The 15,519-nt window shown below is 42.8% G+C and overlaps 2 protein-coding genes across 3 annotated transcripts in view; one reads left to right on the top strand and one right to left on the bottom strand.

Moving 5' to 3' along the window:
* Positions 1 to 5,238: 5,238 nt before the first annotated feature.
* On the top strand, positions 5,239 to 6,888 carry LOC307133098 (fatty acid binding protein 1-B.1-like; the record flags this gene model as incomplete). The annotated part of the gene is made up of 4 exons (XM_079827888.1): positions 5,239 to 5,305; positions 6,151 to 6,323; positions 6,401 to 6,493; positions 6,835 to 6,888. The coding sequence occupies 4 exons, from the start codon at positions 5,239 to 5,241 to the stop codon at positions 6,886 to 6,888; spliced, it is 387 nt and encodes a 128-aa protein (XP_079684014.1).
* Positions 6,889 to 7,015: 127 nt separating this feature from the next.
* The window catches only part of smyd1b (SET and MYND domain containing 1b), a 29,598-nt gene continuing 21,094 nt past the window's right edge, over positions 7,016 to 15,519 (bottom strand). For both annotated transcript variants that reach the window (XM_079826959.1, XM_079826960.1), the window contains 4 exons: positions 13,227 to 13,319; positions 12,985 to 13,148; positions 9,670 to 9,838; positions 7,016 to 9,592 (listed from right to left, as the gene is read on the bottom strand). In XM_079826959.1, the coding sequence (XP_079683085.1) occupies positions 9,437 to 9,592; positions 9,670 to 9,838; positions 12,985 to 13,148; positions 13,227 to 13,319 (582 nt within the window). In that variant the 3' untranslated portion in view covers positions 7,016 to 9,436. The remainder of the gene's footprint in view (positions 9,593 to 9,669; positions 9,839 to 12,984; positions 13,149 to 13,226; positions 13,320 to 15,519) is intronic.

Here is a 15,519-nt window from a genome sequence, read left to right as displayed (position 1 = left end):
AAAAATAAAAACATTACTAAACCTTTAAATTAAAGGAATATTAAAATGAAAAAAATACATAAATAAGAAATAATAATAAAAACTAGTATATAAAGCTATGATGTATCATGAGAGAGTTGCACATCAGATGGTAAATATCCCTCAGTATGTCATCATTTATAATTATAGGTGAAGGTCAAAGGTCGTCCCGCGGGTTTGGATGTCATCACATCTCAAGCAGGGATTATTAAAGCATTTTCATAACCTGAAATTAATTATATCTGAAGTTTGACATCATATTGATCTTGTGGATTCTGCTGAGTTTATGCTTTTATTGTGTGTGTCGTCAGTGTTCCTGATAAAACACTGATAATCAATCAGTCCAGAGACAAGCCGACCAAAGCCCTGGAATAATGCTGGGACACTGCTGATGGGGGACACTGCTGATGGGGGACACTGCTGATGGGGGACACTGCTGATGGGGGTCACTGCTGATGGGGGACACTGCTGATGGGGGTCACTGCTGATGGGGGACACTGCTGATGGGGGACACTGCTGATGGGGGTCACTGCTGATGGGGGACACTGCTGATGGGGGACACTGCTGATGGGGGACACTGCTGATGGGGGACACTGCTGATGGGGGACACTGCTGATGGGGGTCACTGCTGATGAGGGTCACTGCTGATGGGGGACACTGCTGATGGGGGTCACTGCTGATGGGGGTCACTGCTGATGGGGGACACTGCTGATGGGGGTCACTGCTGATGGGGGTCACTGCTGATGGGGGTCACTGCTGATGGGGGACACTGCTGATGGGGGACACTGCTGATGGGGGACACTGCTGATGGGGGTCACTGCTGATGGGGGACACTGCTGATGGGGGTCACTGCTGATGGGGGTCACTGCTGATGGGGGTCACTGCTGATGGGGGACACTGCTGATGGGGGTCACTGCTGATGGGGGACACTGCTGATGAGGGTCACTATTGATGAGGGTCACTGCTGATGGGGGTCACTGCTGATGGGGGACACTGCTGATGGGGGTCACTGCTGATGAGGGTCACTGCTGATGGGGGACACTGCTGATGGGGGTCACTGCTGATGAGGGTCACTGCTGATGGGGGTCACTGCTGATGGGGGTCACTGCTGATGGGGGACACTGCTGATGGGGGACACTGCTGATGGGGGACACTGCTGATGAGGGTCACTGCTGATGGGGGTCACTGCTGATGGGGGTCACTGCTGATGGGGGACACTGCTGATGGGGGACACTGCTGATGGGGGACACTGCTGATGGGGGTCACTGCTGATGAGGGTCACTGCTGATGGGGGACACTGCTGATGGGGGTCACTGCTGATGAGGGTCACTGCTGATGGGGGTCACTGCTGATGGGGGTCACTGCTGATGGGGGACACTGCTGATGGGGGACACTGCTGATGGGGGACACTGCTGATGAGGGTCACTGCTGATGGGGGTCACTGCTGATGGGGGTCACTGCTGATGGGGGACACTGCTGATGGGGGACACTGCTGATGGGGGACACTGCTGATGGGGGTCACTGCTGATGGGGGTCACTACTGATGGGGGACACTGCTGATGGGGGTCACTGCTGATGAGGGTCACTGCTGATGGGGGACACTGCTGATGGGGGACACTGCTGATGGGGGACACTGCTGATGGGGGACACTGCTGATGGGGGTCACTGCTGATGGGGGTCACTGCTGATTAGGGTTGGGTATCGTTTGGGTTTTTTTCGATTCCGGTGCCAAACCGATACTTTTAAAACGGTTCCGGTGCCTAAACGGTGCCTGAACCGATACTTTTTTTTTTTTTAAAGGCCACAAAACGAGGTGGATGACATTAAATGGCTTTTTATTTATTTATTATTTAAATTGAACCATTTATTAAAAGTTTAATCTATACTTAAATGTATGAATATAAATAAATACAAAACACAATTTACTTATTTACAAATTATAATTGACATATTTACAAATTCACAGTAAAACCTAAGCCACCCAACTACAACAAGCCTAATATAACTCTAAACAGTTACAGTAATAACAGCAGTAGGCCTAGTCTGTATTCTTGCTCTGCTACAAACCAGCTTCAAGCTTCAGCTTTATCTTGAAATATGATCATATTCTCTGGCTAAATATTTTAGAACACATCGCCTTAATGTTTCCATGGTGACGCGTCATGTTTCTCACATGACACACAGCGGCCGCAATAGCGCTGACAGCTCAGCTGTATCGGGTTTATTTCGTTTTTTCTTTTTATTCAAAATATTCACAAACTTCTTAACTGTGTCACGAACTATCTGATGTTCAAATGTGTGAGTGAATGTGTGTTAGTTGATCTATAAAGCGCAATGGGGGGCGCCATGTTAGTTTGCGCCTCAGAATCGGATCTGTCGGATTTACAACACTTGAGTTCATTCTCGTCTCACGAAATACATGAAAGTAAGTGACGCATGAAATCTGCGTTCTGATTCGGTCCGGTACATACCGGTTATATAAGTACCGGTGCCATATTGGAACCGGATTTCGGTACCCAACCCTACTGCTGATGAGGGTCACTGCTGATGAGGGTCACTGCTGATGGGGGTCACTGCTGATGGAGGACACTGCTGATGGGGGACACTGCTGATGGGGGTCACTGCTGATGGGGGTCACTGCTGATGGGGGACACTGCTGATGGGGGTCACTGCTGATGGGGGACACTGCTGATGGGGGTCACTGCTGATGGGGGACACTGCTGATGGGGGACACTGCTGATGGGGGTCACTGCTGATGGGGGACACTGCTGATGGGGGACACTGCTGATGGGGGTCACTGCTGATGGGGGTCACTGCTGATGGGGGTCACTGCTGATGGGGGACACTGCTGATGGGGGTCACTGCTGATGAGGGTCACTGCTGATGGGGGACACTGCTGATGGGGGTCACTGCTGATGGGGGTCACTGCTGATGGGGGACACTGCTGATGGGGGTCACTGCTGATGGGGGTCACTGCTGATGGGGGTCACTGCTGATGGGGGACACTGCTGATGGGGGTCACTGCTGATGGGGGTCACTGCTGATGGGGGACACTGCTGATGGGGGTCACTGCTGATGGGGGACACTGCTGATGGGGGTCACTGCTGATGGGGGACACTGCTGATGGGGGACACTGCTGATGGGGGTCACTGCTGATGGGGGACACTGCTGATGGGGGTCACTGCTGATGAGGGTCACTGCTGATGGGGGACACTGCTGATGGGGGACACTGCTGATGAGGGTCACTGCTGATGGGGGTCACTGCTGATGGGGGTCACTGCTGATGGGGGGCACTGCTGATGGGGGTCACTGCTGATGAGGGTCACTGCTGATGGGGGACACTGCTGATGGGGGACACTGCTGATGAGGGTCACTGCTGATGAGGGTCACTGCTGATGGGGGTCACTGCTGATGGGGGACACTGCTGATGGGGGACACTGCTGATGAGGGTCACTGCTGATGGGGGTCACTGCTGATGGGGGTCACTGCTGATGGGGGACACTGCTGATGAGGGTCACTGCTGATGGAGGTCACTGCTGATGGGGGTCACTGCTGATGGGGGACACTGCTGATGGGGGACACTGCTGATGGGGGTCACTGCTACAGTGGAGCGTCCTGCGTGATCTGGCTAATGAGACTCACAGATGCACAGAAATCAGTTATGATTATGAAGCGTGTCATATTTCATGCTCATCTTCTGCTGAAAGACCCTTTGATGCTGCAGTCACGGATCATTTGTGTCCTTATAATGAAATACGCTCTATTTTTGTCACTCTTGTGACTGGTTCATGATTTGAGGAATGCATTGACATACAAATGTGTATTTATAAATGAACATGCCAAATGAACATCAGTTATAATGACGTCAATATACACTGATCAAGCATAACATTATGACCTGACCCGTCGAGGCATGGACTCCACTAGACCCCTGAAGGTGTGCTGTGGGATCTGGCACCAAGATGTTAGCAGCAGATCCCTTTAAGTCCTGTAAGTTGCGAGGCGGGGCCTCCATGGATCGGACTTCTTTGTTCAGCACATCCCACAGACGCTCGATTGGATTGAGATCTGGGGAATTTGGCCTCAAACTCATTGTTGTGCTCCTCAAACCACTGGTTCTCCACTGGTCCTTCATGACCCTGTGGCCGGTTCTCCACTGGTCCTTCATGACCCTGTGGCCGGTTCTCCACTGGTCCTTCATGACCCTGTGGCCGGTTCTCCACGTGGCCGGTTCTCCACTGGTCCTTCATGACCCTGTGGCCGGTTTTCCACTGGTCCTTCATGACCCTGTGGCCGGTTCTCCACTGCTCCTTCATGACCCTGTGGCCGGTTCTCCACTGGTCCTTCATGACCCTGTGGCTGGTTCTCCACTGGTCCTTCATGACCCTGTGGTCGGTTCTCCATTGGTCCTTCATGACCCTGTGGCCGGTTCTCCACTGGTCCTCCATGACCCTGTGGCCGGTTCTCCACTGGTCCTCCATGACCCTGTGGCCGGTTCTCCACTGGTCCTTCATGACCCTGTGGCCGGTTCTCCACTGGTCCTTCATGACCCTGTGGCCGGTTCTCCACTGGTCCTTCATGACCCTGTGGCCGGTTTTCCACTGGTCCTTCATGACCCTGTGGCCGGTTCTCCACTGCTCCTTCATGACCCTGTGGCCGGTTCTCCACTGCTCCTTCATGACCCTGTGGCCGGTTCTCCACTGGTCCTCCACTTTTGATAGAGACTGACCACTGCAGACCGGGAACACCCCACAAGAGCTGCAGTTTTGGAGATGCTCTGACCCGTCACAATCTGGCCCTTGTCAAACTCGCTCAAATCCTTACGCTTGCCCATTTTTCCTGCTTCTAACACATCAACTCTGAGGAGTAAATGTTCACTTGATGCCTAATATATCCCACCCACTAACAGGAGATCATCAGTGTATATATAAATAAATGTATTAATTCAGTTTTAGTTACTTCTAAAATGTTCCCAGTTGTTATGTGACCCTCAGGTGTGATGATGTCACAGTGCTGAGGGCAAAGGTTAAGGCCACGATCTGATTAGAACGAACCCTCCATAGATCGGCTTTTACCCCACATGACATTTCACAGTGATTGACCAATCAGGGCCATCCTGGCTGGTTAATGATTATCGATCTGTGTATTCGAGCATATAAAAGCGCCTCTCACACACACACACACACACACACACTCCGAAGTCTGCATCCACCCGTCAGCATGTCGTTCAGCGGGAAGTATCAGCTGGAGAGCCAGGAGGGGTTCGTGGAGTTCATGAAGGCCGTTGGTGAGCAGTGTTGGGGAAAGTTACTTTGAAAAGTCATGCATTACAATATTGCGCTACTCCCTTAAAAAGTAACTAATTGAGTTACTAGTTACTTTTTAAGAAAAGTAATGCGTTACGATAGTTTTGCGTTACTTTTTCTCACCTGGGCTGGGCTTGTTTTGTTTTTGTTTATAACAAAAAAGTTCTATTTTTGCAACGGTAAAGACCTCTTCATACCAAAATGTAAATAATAAGGTAAAGATGCAGATTCCCGTATGAACACTAGAGGGCGCAGCTCTGGATAACGGGAGAATAGATGCAGGAGAAAAAAGTTTTACCAATAAAAACAAAAAATCTAGTCATTTTCATCATCAAAGGTCAGCAGCAAGACATTGGTCAATTAAATATAAAGGTAGATTATGCATTAAAATAGTTGTTTTATTTAACATTTAGTTATTGGAGGTTTGCCTAGTACTCGGATTTTGCATTTGACTGATTTTATTCATTTTGAGGAGAACAGAATCTTTATTGTGCAAGTGAGATAAATAAATGCTCACATTTAGTGTAGAACTACAATAACCATCATGTTCACACACACACACACACACACACACACGCCTCTGCACTTATTTTTCTCAACATGGGGGCAGGAGAGCTGTCAGTCAAATTAATGTGAAAAAGTAACTCAGATATTTTGTTGTAAATTTGAAAAGTAATGCGTTACTTTACTAGTTACTTGGAAAAAGTAATATTATTACGAAACTCAAGCTACTTGTAATGCGTTTCCTCCAACACTGCTGGTGAGTGTGGTCAGCTGTTGGGATCTGAATGACCTTCGGCCTCTGACCGCTTCTCCTGTCCTTCAGGTCTTCCCGATGATCTGATTGAGAAAGGCAAAGACATCAAGAGCACGTCTGAGATCCAGCAGGACGGAGATCACTTCACAGTCACCGTGACGACCGGAGCCAAAGTCCTGACCAACGCCTTCACCGTCGGACAAGAGGCCGAGATCGAAACGCTGACCGGAGAGAAAGTCAAGGTGACGGACGGATCGGCATGATGATGTCACGCATTAATAATGATGATTATGATTGTGATTGTGTGTTTGTGCTCTAGGCTGTTGTGAATAAAGAGGGAAACAAGCTGACGGTCGTCCTGAGTAAGATCACGTCGGTCACTGAGCTCGTGGACGGACACACACTCGTCAATGTGAGTGAGGAGTCAGTAATGATCATGTGTGTGTGTGTGTGTGTGTGTGTGTGTGTGTGTTGCAGACGGTCAGATCTCACTGTATGATGTGTGTGTGTGTGTGTGTGTGTGTGTGTTGCAGACGGTCAGATCTCACTGTATGATGTGTGTGTGTGTGTGTGTGTGTGTGTGTGTGTGTGTGTGTGTGTGTGTGTGTGTGTGTGTGTGTGTGTGTGTGTGTTGCAGACCGTCAGATCGCACTGTATGATGTGTGTGTGTTGCAGACCGTCAGATCTCACTGTATGATGTGTGTGTGTTGCAGACCGTCAGATCTCACTGTATGATGTGTGTGTGTGTTACAGACTCTGACTCTCGGCAGCCTCGTCTACAAGAGGATCAGCAAGCGTGTGGCATAAACAGACTCTGCATGATTTGACAAAAGACAAATATTATGTTTTTTTTTTAATAAAGTGTTCTCAAAATCACATCCGTGCACTCGACTCTTTAATGGACAAGAGCAAAGAAAGTCAAAGCACAAACATCATCATTTAAACCTGACAAAACTTTAATTACAAAAAAAGTTACAATTCCAAATGACACAAAAAAAAAATCCACGCAATCTTGTTCCAGTCGTCACACAGTCATGATTTATAAATCTCAGATGAACAGATGCACATGTGAAGTGTGATCCTAATAAACCTGCACGCTCAGAGGAAAAGGTTCTGTATAGAGCCTCAAGGGTTCATTTCAGGGATTTAGTTCTAATGAATTCATTTTGTCTCTTATCTTGATAAAATATTATGAATTAAGCAGCTCGTAAACACACTTTATTACTAGAAAAACAATGAAATAATGCATTAAACATGAAAGTATATTGGAAGTATTTAAGACATTTCTCCTTTTTGGCGTAAAGGGTTCTTTAATATAAGAGTTCTATAGAAAACCTTCTGCCTAAGAGTGTGTGCATTGTATATTATTATGGGATGCACTGATATGAACATTATTGGCCAATACCGATAACCGATATTTTGGCTGATGAATCAAAATCCTAATTTGTATATACTTTTTGTGTGTTTGATTACAAAAACAAAAGTCTCACCATTAAATCCATGTCCACAATATTAATGTTCTCCTTCGAAGTGATTCCAATCATATTTCAATCAAATCAAAAGCATCATGGCGAACAGTGTCTCAGCTGAAGGAAATACATTATTTATCGGCTTTAATATACAGTATCAGCCAAATTTTCTTATCGATAACAATAACGTTAAAAATGATCATATATCAGCCGATACCGATATGGTGGCCGATAACGATAACATACAAAATTATCATATATCAGCTGATACTGATATTGTGGTCGATAACGATAACATTAAAAATGAACATATATCAGCTGATACCGATATGGTGGCCGATAACGATAACATTAAAAATGACCATATATCAGCCGATACCGATATGATGACCGATAATGATAACATAAAAAATTAACATATATCAGCCGATACCGATATGATGACCGATAACGATAACATTAAAAATTATATATCAGCCGATACCGATATGATGACCGATAATGATAACATTAAAAATTAACATATATCAGCCGATACCGATATGATGACCGATAACGATAACATTAAAAATGATCATATATCAGCCGATACCGATATGATGACCGATAATGATAACATTAAAAATTATCATATATCAGCTGATACTGATATTGTGGTCGATAACGATAACATTAAAAATGACCATATATCAGCCGATACCGATATGATGACCGATAATGATAACATTAAAAATGACCATATATCAGCCGATACCGATATGATGACCGATAACGATAACATTAAAAATTATCATATATCAGCCGATACCGATATGATGACCGATAATGATAACATTAAAAATTATCATATATCAGCCGATACCAATATGATGGCCGATAATGATAACATTAAAAATGAACATATATCAGCCGATACCGATATGGTGGCCGATAATGATAACATTAAAAATGATCATATATCAGCCGATACCGATATGATGACCGATAACGATAACATTACAAATGAACATATATCAGCCGATACCGATATGGTGGACGATAACGATAACATTAAAAATTAACATATATCAGCCGATACCGATATGATGACCGATAATGATAACATTAAAAATGACCATATATCAGCCGATACCGATATGATGACCGATAACATTAAAAATGAACATATATCAGCCGATACCGATATGATGACCGATAACGATAACATTAAAAATTATCATATATCAGCCGATACCGATATGATGACCGATAATGATAACATTAAAAATTATCATATATCAGCCGATACCAATATGATGGCCGATAATGATAACATTAAAAATGAACATATATCAGCCGATACCGATATGGTGGCCGATAATGATAACATTAAAAATGATCATATATCAGCCGATACCGATATGATGACCGATAACGATAACATTAAAAATGAACATATATCAGCCGATACCGATATGATGACTGATATCGATAACATTAAAAATGATCATATATCAGCCGATACCGATATGATGACCGATAACGATAACATTGAAAATTAACATATATCCGCCGATACCGATATGGTGGCCGATAAAGTTAACATTAAAAATTATCATATATCAGCCGATACCGATATACCGATAACCCGCGCGTATATTCACACTGTCATGTTACGTGTCTGCAGCTAATTGGCTTATTTATTATCAGTATTGGCCGATATATGATCATTTTTAATGTTATCGTTCTCTGACCGATAAGAAAATTTGTCCGATATATTAAAGCCGATAAATAATGGATTATAAAATTGAATTTTTTGAATCCCTTGGCTCTTTGGTTTTTGCATAAATGTAAAATGTGAGTGTACTTTTGACCTGAGCGTGTTTGTTTCACAGTGGATTGTGAGGTCACTTCCTGCGGAACAGGTTCTTGATGCTCTCAGCGGCCGGTTCTGCCATCATCTTCATGGGCTGGTTCTGCAGCGCCGCCTCACGCATGGAGTGATACACGTACTCGTTCTGCTTGAACATGCGCAGCTCCATCTCTGTCTGAACACGCATGGCCTGATGGGAGGAGAGAGACTCTGTCACACACTTCAGTTAAACTCTTTCCCTTTATCTTGTGTCAGTCAGAGCTTTACCTCCAGGTCTTTGGTGATGGGATGTGTTGGGCCGTGGGTGATCAGGAGGATGGCGTAGGCCTTGCAGATCATTCCATGACCGACCTCTATGAGCCCCGCCTGCCAGTGCGTCACGCCGGCCCTCATCGTAGCCATTCCTAGCTGAGCGTTGTTGGGATGGTACAGTTTTCTGTTTCAATAGACAAACACATAAAGATTTTTGGGTGTGTGTGTGTGTGTTGACCCTTTAACCCTCTGGGGTTCTTCATTTATGGGTCACACTCAGGACCCTCGGGTCAAAAATGACCCGGAGGGCGGGATTAAGATAAAACAAGATAAGTAAATAAGTAAAAAAAAAATTTTTTTTTAAGCTGTATTTCATTTTAGAGTCAAGCCTAAGGCCTCATGAAAGCAATTTTTTCAATTAGCTTCATCGGAATGGTCCGAAACTTGGTGACTTTATTGGTACTTGGTATATGAACACACACAAAAAATTGGGGACAGGATTTGAAAAGTCTTGAAAAAAAAATAGTCACACTCAGGTCCTTCGGGTCGAAAATGACCCCCATAGGAAATTAATGGGAACTTCGTTTTTTGTGCATACAATCTAGAAATCAGCCAGGATGCAGACAAAAGGACTCTCTAAAACATCAAGAGTGCAAAACAGACAAAAAAAATCTCACACACTTATACACACAAAAACACACATGCACACAAATAAACGCGTGCCATTCCAAAAGCTAATTGTGTTTTTGTGTGCGTGTGTGAGAGTTTTTTTGTCTGTTTTGCACTCTTGATGTTTTAGAGATCTTCACTGTTGAGTCCTTTTTTCTGCATCCTGGCTAATTTGTAGATTGTATGCACAAAAAAACTCTGTATTTTCATATTTTTGCCAATTTCCCATTAATTTACTATGGGGTCATTTTTGACCCGAAGGTCCTGAGTGTGACTATTTTTTTTTTACGACCACTTAGACTTTTCAAATCCTGTCCCCAATTTTTTGGGGTGTTCATATACCAAGTACCAATAAAGTCACCAAGTTTTGGACCATTCCGATTCTGATTTTTAAATGTTTTATTTAAAAAAATTCGGGTCAGAAATGACCGAAGAGCCCCAGAGGGTTAAATGAGGAATATTGTGACGTGTTGGTTCCCAGAAGAAAACTCAAGACTCCAATGGAGGCGTTTCAGGGAGTCAGCCGATACCGATATGGTGACCGATAACGATAAGATTAAAAATTATCATATATCAGCCGATACCGATATGGTGACGATAACGATAACATTAAAAATGATCATATATCAGCCGGTACCAATATGGTGACCGATAACGATAACATTAACAATGATCATATATCAGCCGATACCGATATGGTGGCCGATAACGATAACATTAAAAACGACCATATATCAGCCGACACCGATATGGTGGCCGATAACGTTAACATTAAAAATTTACATATATCAGCCGATACCGATATGGTGGCTGACAACGTTAACATTAAAAATGAACATATATCAGCCGATACCGATATGGTGACCGATAATGATAACATTAAAAATGTACATATATCAGCCGATACCGATATGGTGACCGATAACGATAACATTAAAAATTATCATATATCAGCCGATACCGATATGATGACTGATATCGATAACATTAAAAATTATCATATATCAGCCGATACCGATATGGTGGCCGATAACGCTAATATTAAAAATGAACATATATCAGCCGATACCGATATGGTGGCCGATAATGATAACATTAAAAATTTACATATATCAGCCGATACCAATATGGTGACCGATAACGATAACATAAAAAATTATCATATATCAGCCGATACCGATATGATGACTGATATCTATAACAATAAAAATGATCATATATCAGCCGATACCGATATGATAACTGATATCGATAACATTAAAAATGATCATATATCAGCCGATACCGATATGATGACTGATATCGATAACATTAAAAATTATCATATATCAGCCGATACCGATATGATGACTGATATCGATAACATTAAAAATTATCATATATCAGCCGATACCGATATGGTGACCGATAACGATAACATTAAAAATTATCATATATCAGCCGATACCGATATGATGACTGATATCTATAACAATAAAAATGATCATATATCAGCCGATACCGATATGATGACTGATATCGATAACATTAAAAATGATCATATATCAGCCGATACCGATATGGTGACCGATAACGATAACATTAAAAATTATCATATATCAGCCGATACCGATATGATGACTGATATCTATAACAATAAAAATGATCATATATCAGCCGATACCGATATGATGACTGATATCGATAACATTAAAAATGATCATATATCAGCCGATACCGATATGATGACTGATATCGATAACATTAAAAATTATCATATATCAGCCGATACCGATATGGTGACCGATAACGATAACATTAAAAATTATCATATATCAGCCGATACCGATATGGTGACCGATAACGATAACATTAAAAATTATCATATATCAGCCGATACCGATATGATGACTGATATCGATAACATTAAAAATTATCATATATCAGCCGATACCGATATGGTGGCCGATAACGCTAATATTAAAAATGAACATATATCAGCCGATACCGATATGGTGGCCGATAATGATAACATTAAAAATTTACATATATCAGCCGATACCGATATGGTGACCGATAACGATAACATTAAAAATTATCATATATCAGCCGATACCGATATGATGACTGATATCTATAACAATAAAAATGATCATATATCAGCCGATACCGATATGATAACTGATATCGATAACATTAAAAATGATCATATATCAGCCGATACCGATATGATGACTGATATCGATAACATTAAAAATTATCATATATCAGCCGATACCGATATGATGACTGATATCGATAACATTAAAAATTATCATATATCAGCCGATACCGATATGGTGACCGATAACGATAACATTAAAAATTATCATATATCAGCCGATACCGATATGATGACTGATATCTATAACAATAAAAATGATCATATATCAGCCGATACCGATATTGTGACCGATAACGATAACATTAAAAATGAACATATATCAGCCGATACCGATATGGTGGCCGATAACGCTAACATTAAAAATGAACATATATCAGCCAAGAAAACTCAATCAAGAAAACTCAAGACTCCAATGGAGGCGTTTCAGGGAGTCCAGGAACACTGACACTGATACAGAGAAGAGCTCAAACAGCAACATCACACACTAAAGACAGCTGAAGATGGAGAAACACACTCACTGGTATCCCTCCACCATCTTGCGCGCGTATGTGGACGCCTCGTCGACGAACTGCAGGTAGGACAGCACCTCGCTGAGCGTGCACCACATGCGCAGCTGATAGATGTGTGTGTCGGCCAGCACGTTCTCCTGCTTCTGCACACACTCGCGGCAGATCTTCACCACCTGCGCAAACATTCACACGCGTGTCACGTTTCGCTCCTCAGCTGAATGCAGATCGTCCAGGTGGAGACTCGCCATTACCTCGTTGTAGTTGGCTTCTAGCCGGGCCTTCTCCATCTTCTCCACCATCGCCCGGCTGTATTCCGTGATTTCCTTCACCTTTTCTTCTGGAACCTTCAGAGCAAAGCATAACATATAATGTTTAACCTGATATTGGGGGATATTTCTTGCACACAGGAACATGTTTGCATGTTTGGAAGCCACATTAAAATAACATGAGGCAATATATACTTATATATATATATATCAGATGAATATTATTTATAACCCGACCAATGCATCTTTATATAGCACAAAACAATGAGAATCTCAATTATGTTGTTTACTATAAAAATAACATTTGTTTTTATATATTTTATATAACTTATTTATGCATGGTATCTAATAAAAATAATTTATTTTGCATAGTTTACACTCTAAAAAATGCTGGGTTAAAAACAAACCAATCGCTGGGTTAAAAACAACCCATTCGCTAGGCTAAAACAACCCATTCGCTAGGCTAAAACAACCCATTCGCTGGGTTAAAACAACCCATTCGCTAGGCTAAAACAACCCATTCGCTGGGTTAAAACAACCCATTCGCTGGGCTAAAACGACCCATTCGCTGGGCTAAAACGACCCATTCGCTGGGCTAAAACGACCCATTCGCTGGGCTAAAACGACCCATTCCCTGGGTTAAAACAACCCAATCGCTGGGTTAAAACAACCCATTCCCTGGGTTAAAACAACCCATTCGCTGGGCTAAAACAACCCAATCGCTGGGCTAAAACAACCCATTCGCTGGGCTAAAACAACCCAATAGCTGGGCTAAAACAACTCATTCGCTGGGCTAAAACAACCCATTCCCTGGGCTAAAAAAACCCATTCCCTAGGCTAAAACAACCCATTCCCTGGGTTAAAACAACCCATTCGCTGGGCTAAAACAATCCAATCGCTGGGTTAAAACAACCCAATCGCTGGGCTAAAACAACCCATTCGCTGGACTAAAACAACCAATTCCCTGGGTTAAAACAACCCATTCGCTGGGCTACAACAACCCATTCCCTGGATTAAAACAACCCATTCGCTGGGCTACAAAAAAACATTCGCTGGGCTAAAACAACCCATTCGCTGGGCTAAAACAACCCATTCTCTGGGCTAAAACAACCCATTGCTGGGCTAAAACAACCCATTCGCTGGGCTAAAACAACCCAATCGCTGGGTTAAAACAACCCATTCCCTGGGCTAAATCAACCCAATTGCTGGGTTAAAACAACCCATTCGCTGGGCTAAAACAACCCATTAGCTTGGGCTAAAACAACCCATTCGCTGGGTTAGACACTATTAGTTAATGCAAATAAAAACGAGACACTTTTCCACGGAGCACACTCCTCCTGCGGACCCCAGTTTGAGATGATCATAGTAATCCTCCTCTGTGTTCTGAGGGTCAGTAATATGAGCTCCAGACTGGAATCTGCTCCTTATCTCTCCCTGAAGGACTGCTATATATAACGGCTCTAATCTCTCCAGAGATAGAGCTGGACACATGTCTCGTGTCTCCTCGAATTCATTCATTCATGTGTTGATCTGTCCCGCTTCACTCTCAGACGTCTAATCTGACCGCATGAAGAAGTCAAAAAGGCCAATGCCAGTGTTGGGGAAAGTCACTTTGAAAAGTAATGCATTACAATATTGCGTTACTCCCCTAAAAAGTAACTAATTGAGTTAAAAGTAGGCTAATGCGTTACGTTACTTTTGCGTTACTTTTTCTCACCTGGGCTGGGCTTGTTTTTGTTTTTGTTTATAACAATAAAGTTATATTTTTGTGCAACGGTAAAGACCTCTTCATTCAAAATGTAAATAATAAGGTAAAGATGCAGATTCCCTCATGAACACTAGAGGGCGCAGCTCTGGATAACGGGAGAATAGATGCAGAAGAAAAAAGTTTTACCAATAAAAACAAAAAATCTAGTAACTTTCATCATCAAAGGTCAGCAGCAAGACATTGGTAAATTAAATATAAAGGTAGATTATGCATTAAAATAGTTGTTTTATTTAACATTTAATTATTGGAGGTTTGCATAGTACTCTGATTTAGCATTTGACTGATTTTATTCATTTTGAGGAGGACAGAATCTTTATTGTGCAAGTGAGAGAAATAAATGCTCACATTTAGTCTGGAACTACAATAACCATCATGTTCACACACACACACACACACACACACACACACACGCCTCTGCACTTATTTTTCTCAACATGGGGGCAGGAGAGCTGTCAGTCAAATTAATGTGAAAAAGTAGGGGACAGCAGGGACGAAAGTACCATTTTTCAG

The sequence above is a fragment of the Gobio gobio genome, assembly GCF_949357685.1.
Source record: "Gobio gobio genome assembly, chromosome: 10".
NCBI classification, from domain to species: domain Eukaryota; kingdom Metazoa; phylum Chordata; class Actinopteri; order Cypriniformes; family Gobionidae; genus Gobio; species Gobio gobio.
This window is presented reverse-complemented; position numbering and strand designations above follow the sequence as displayed.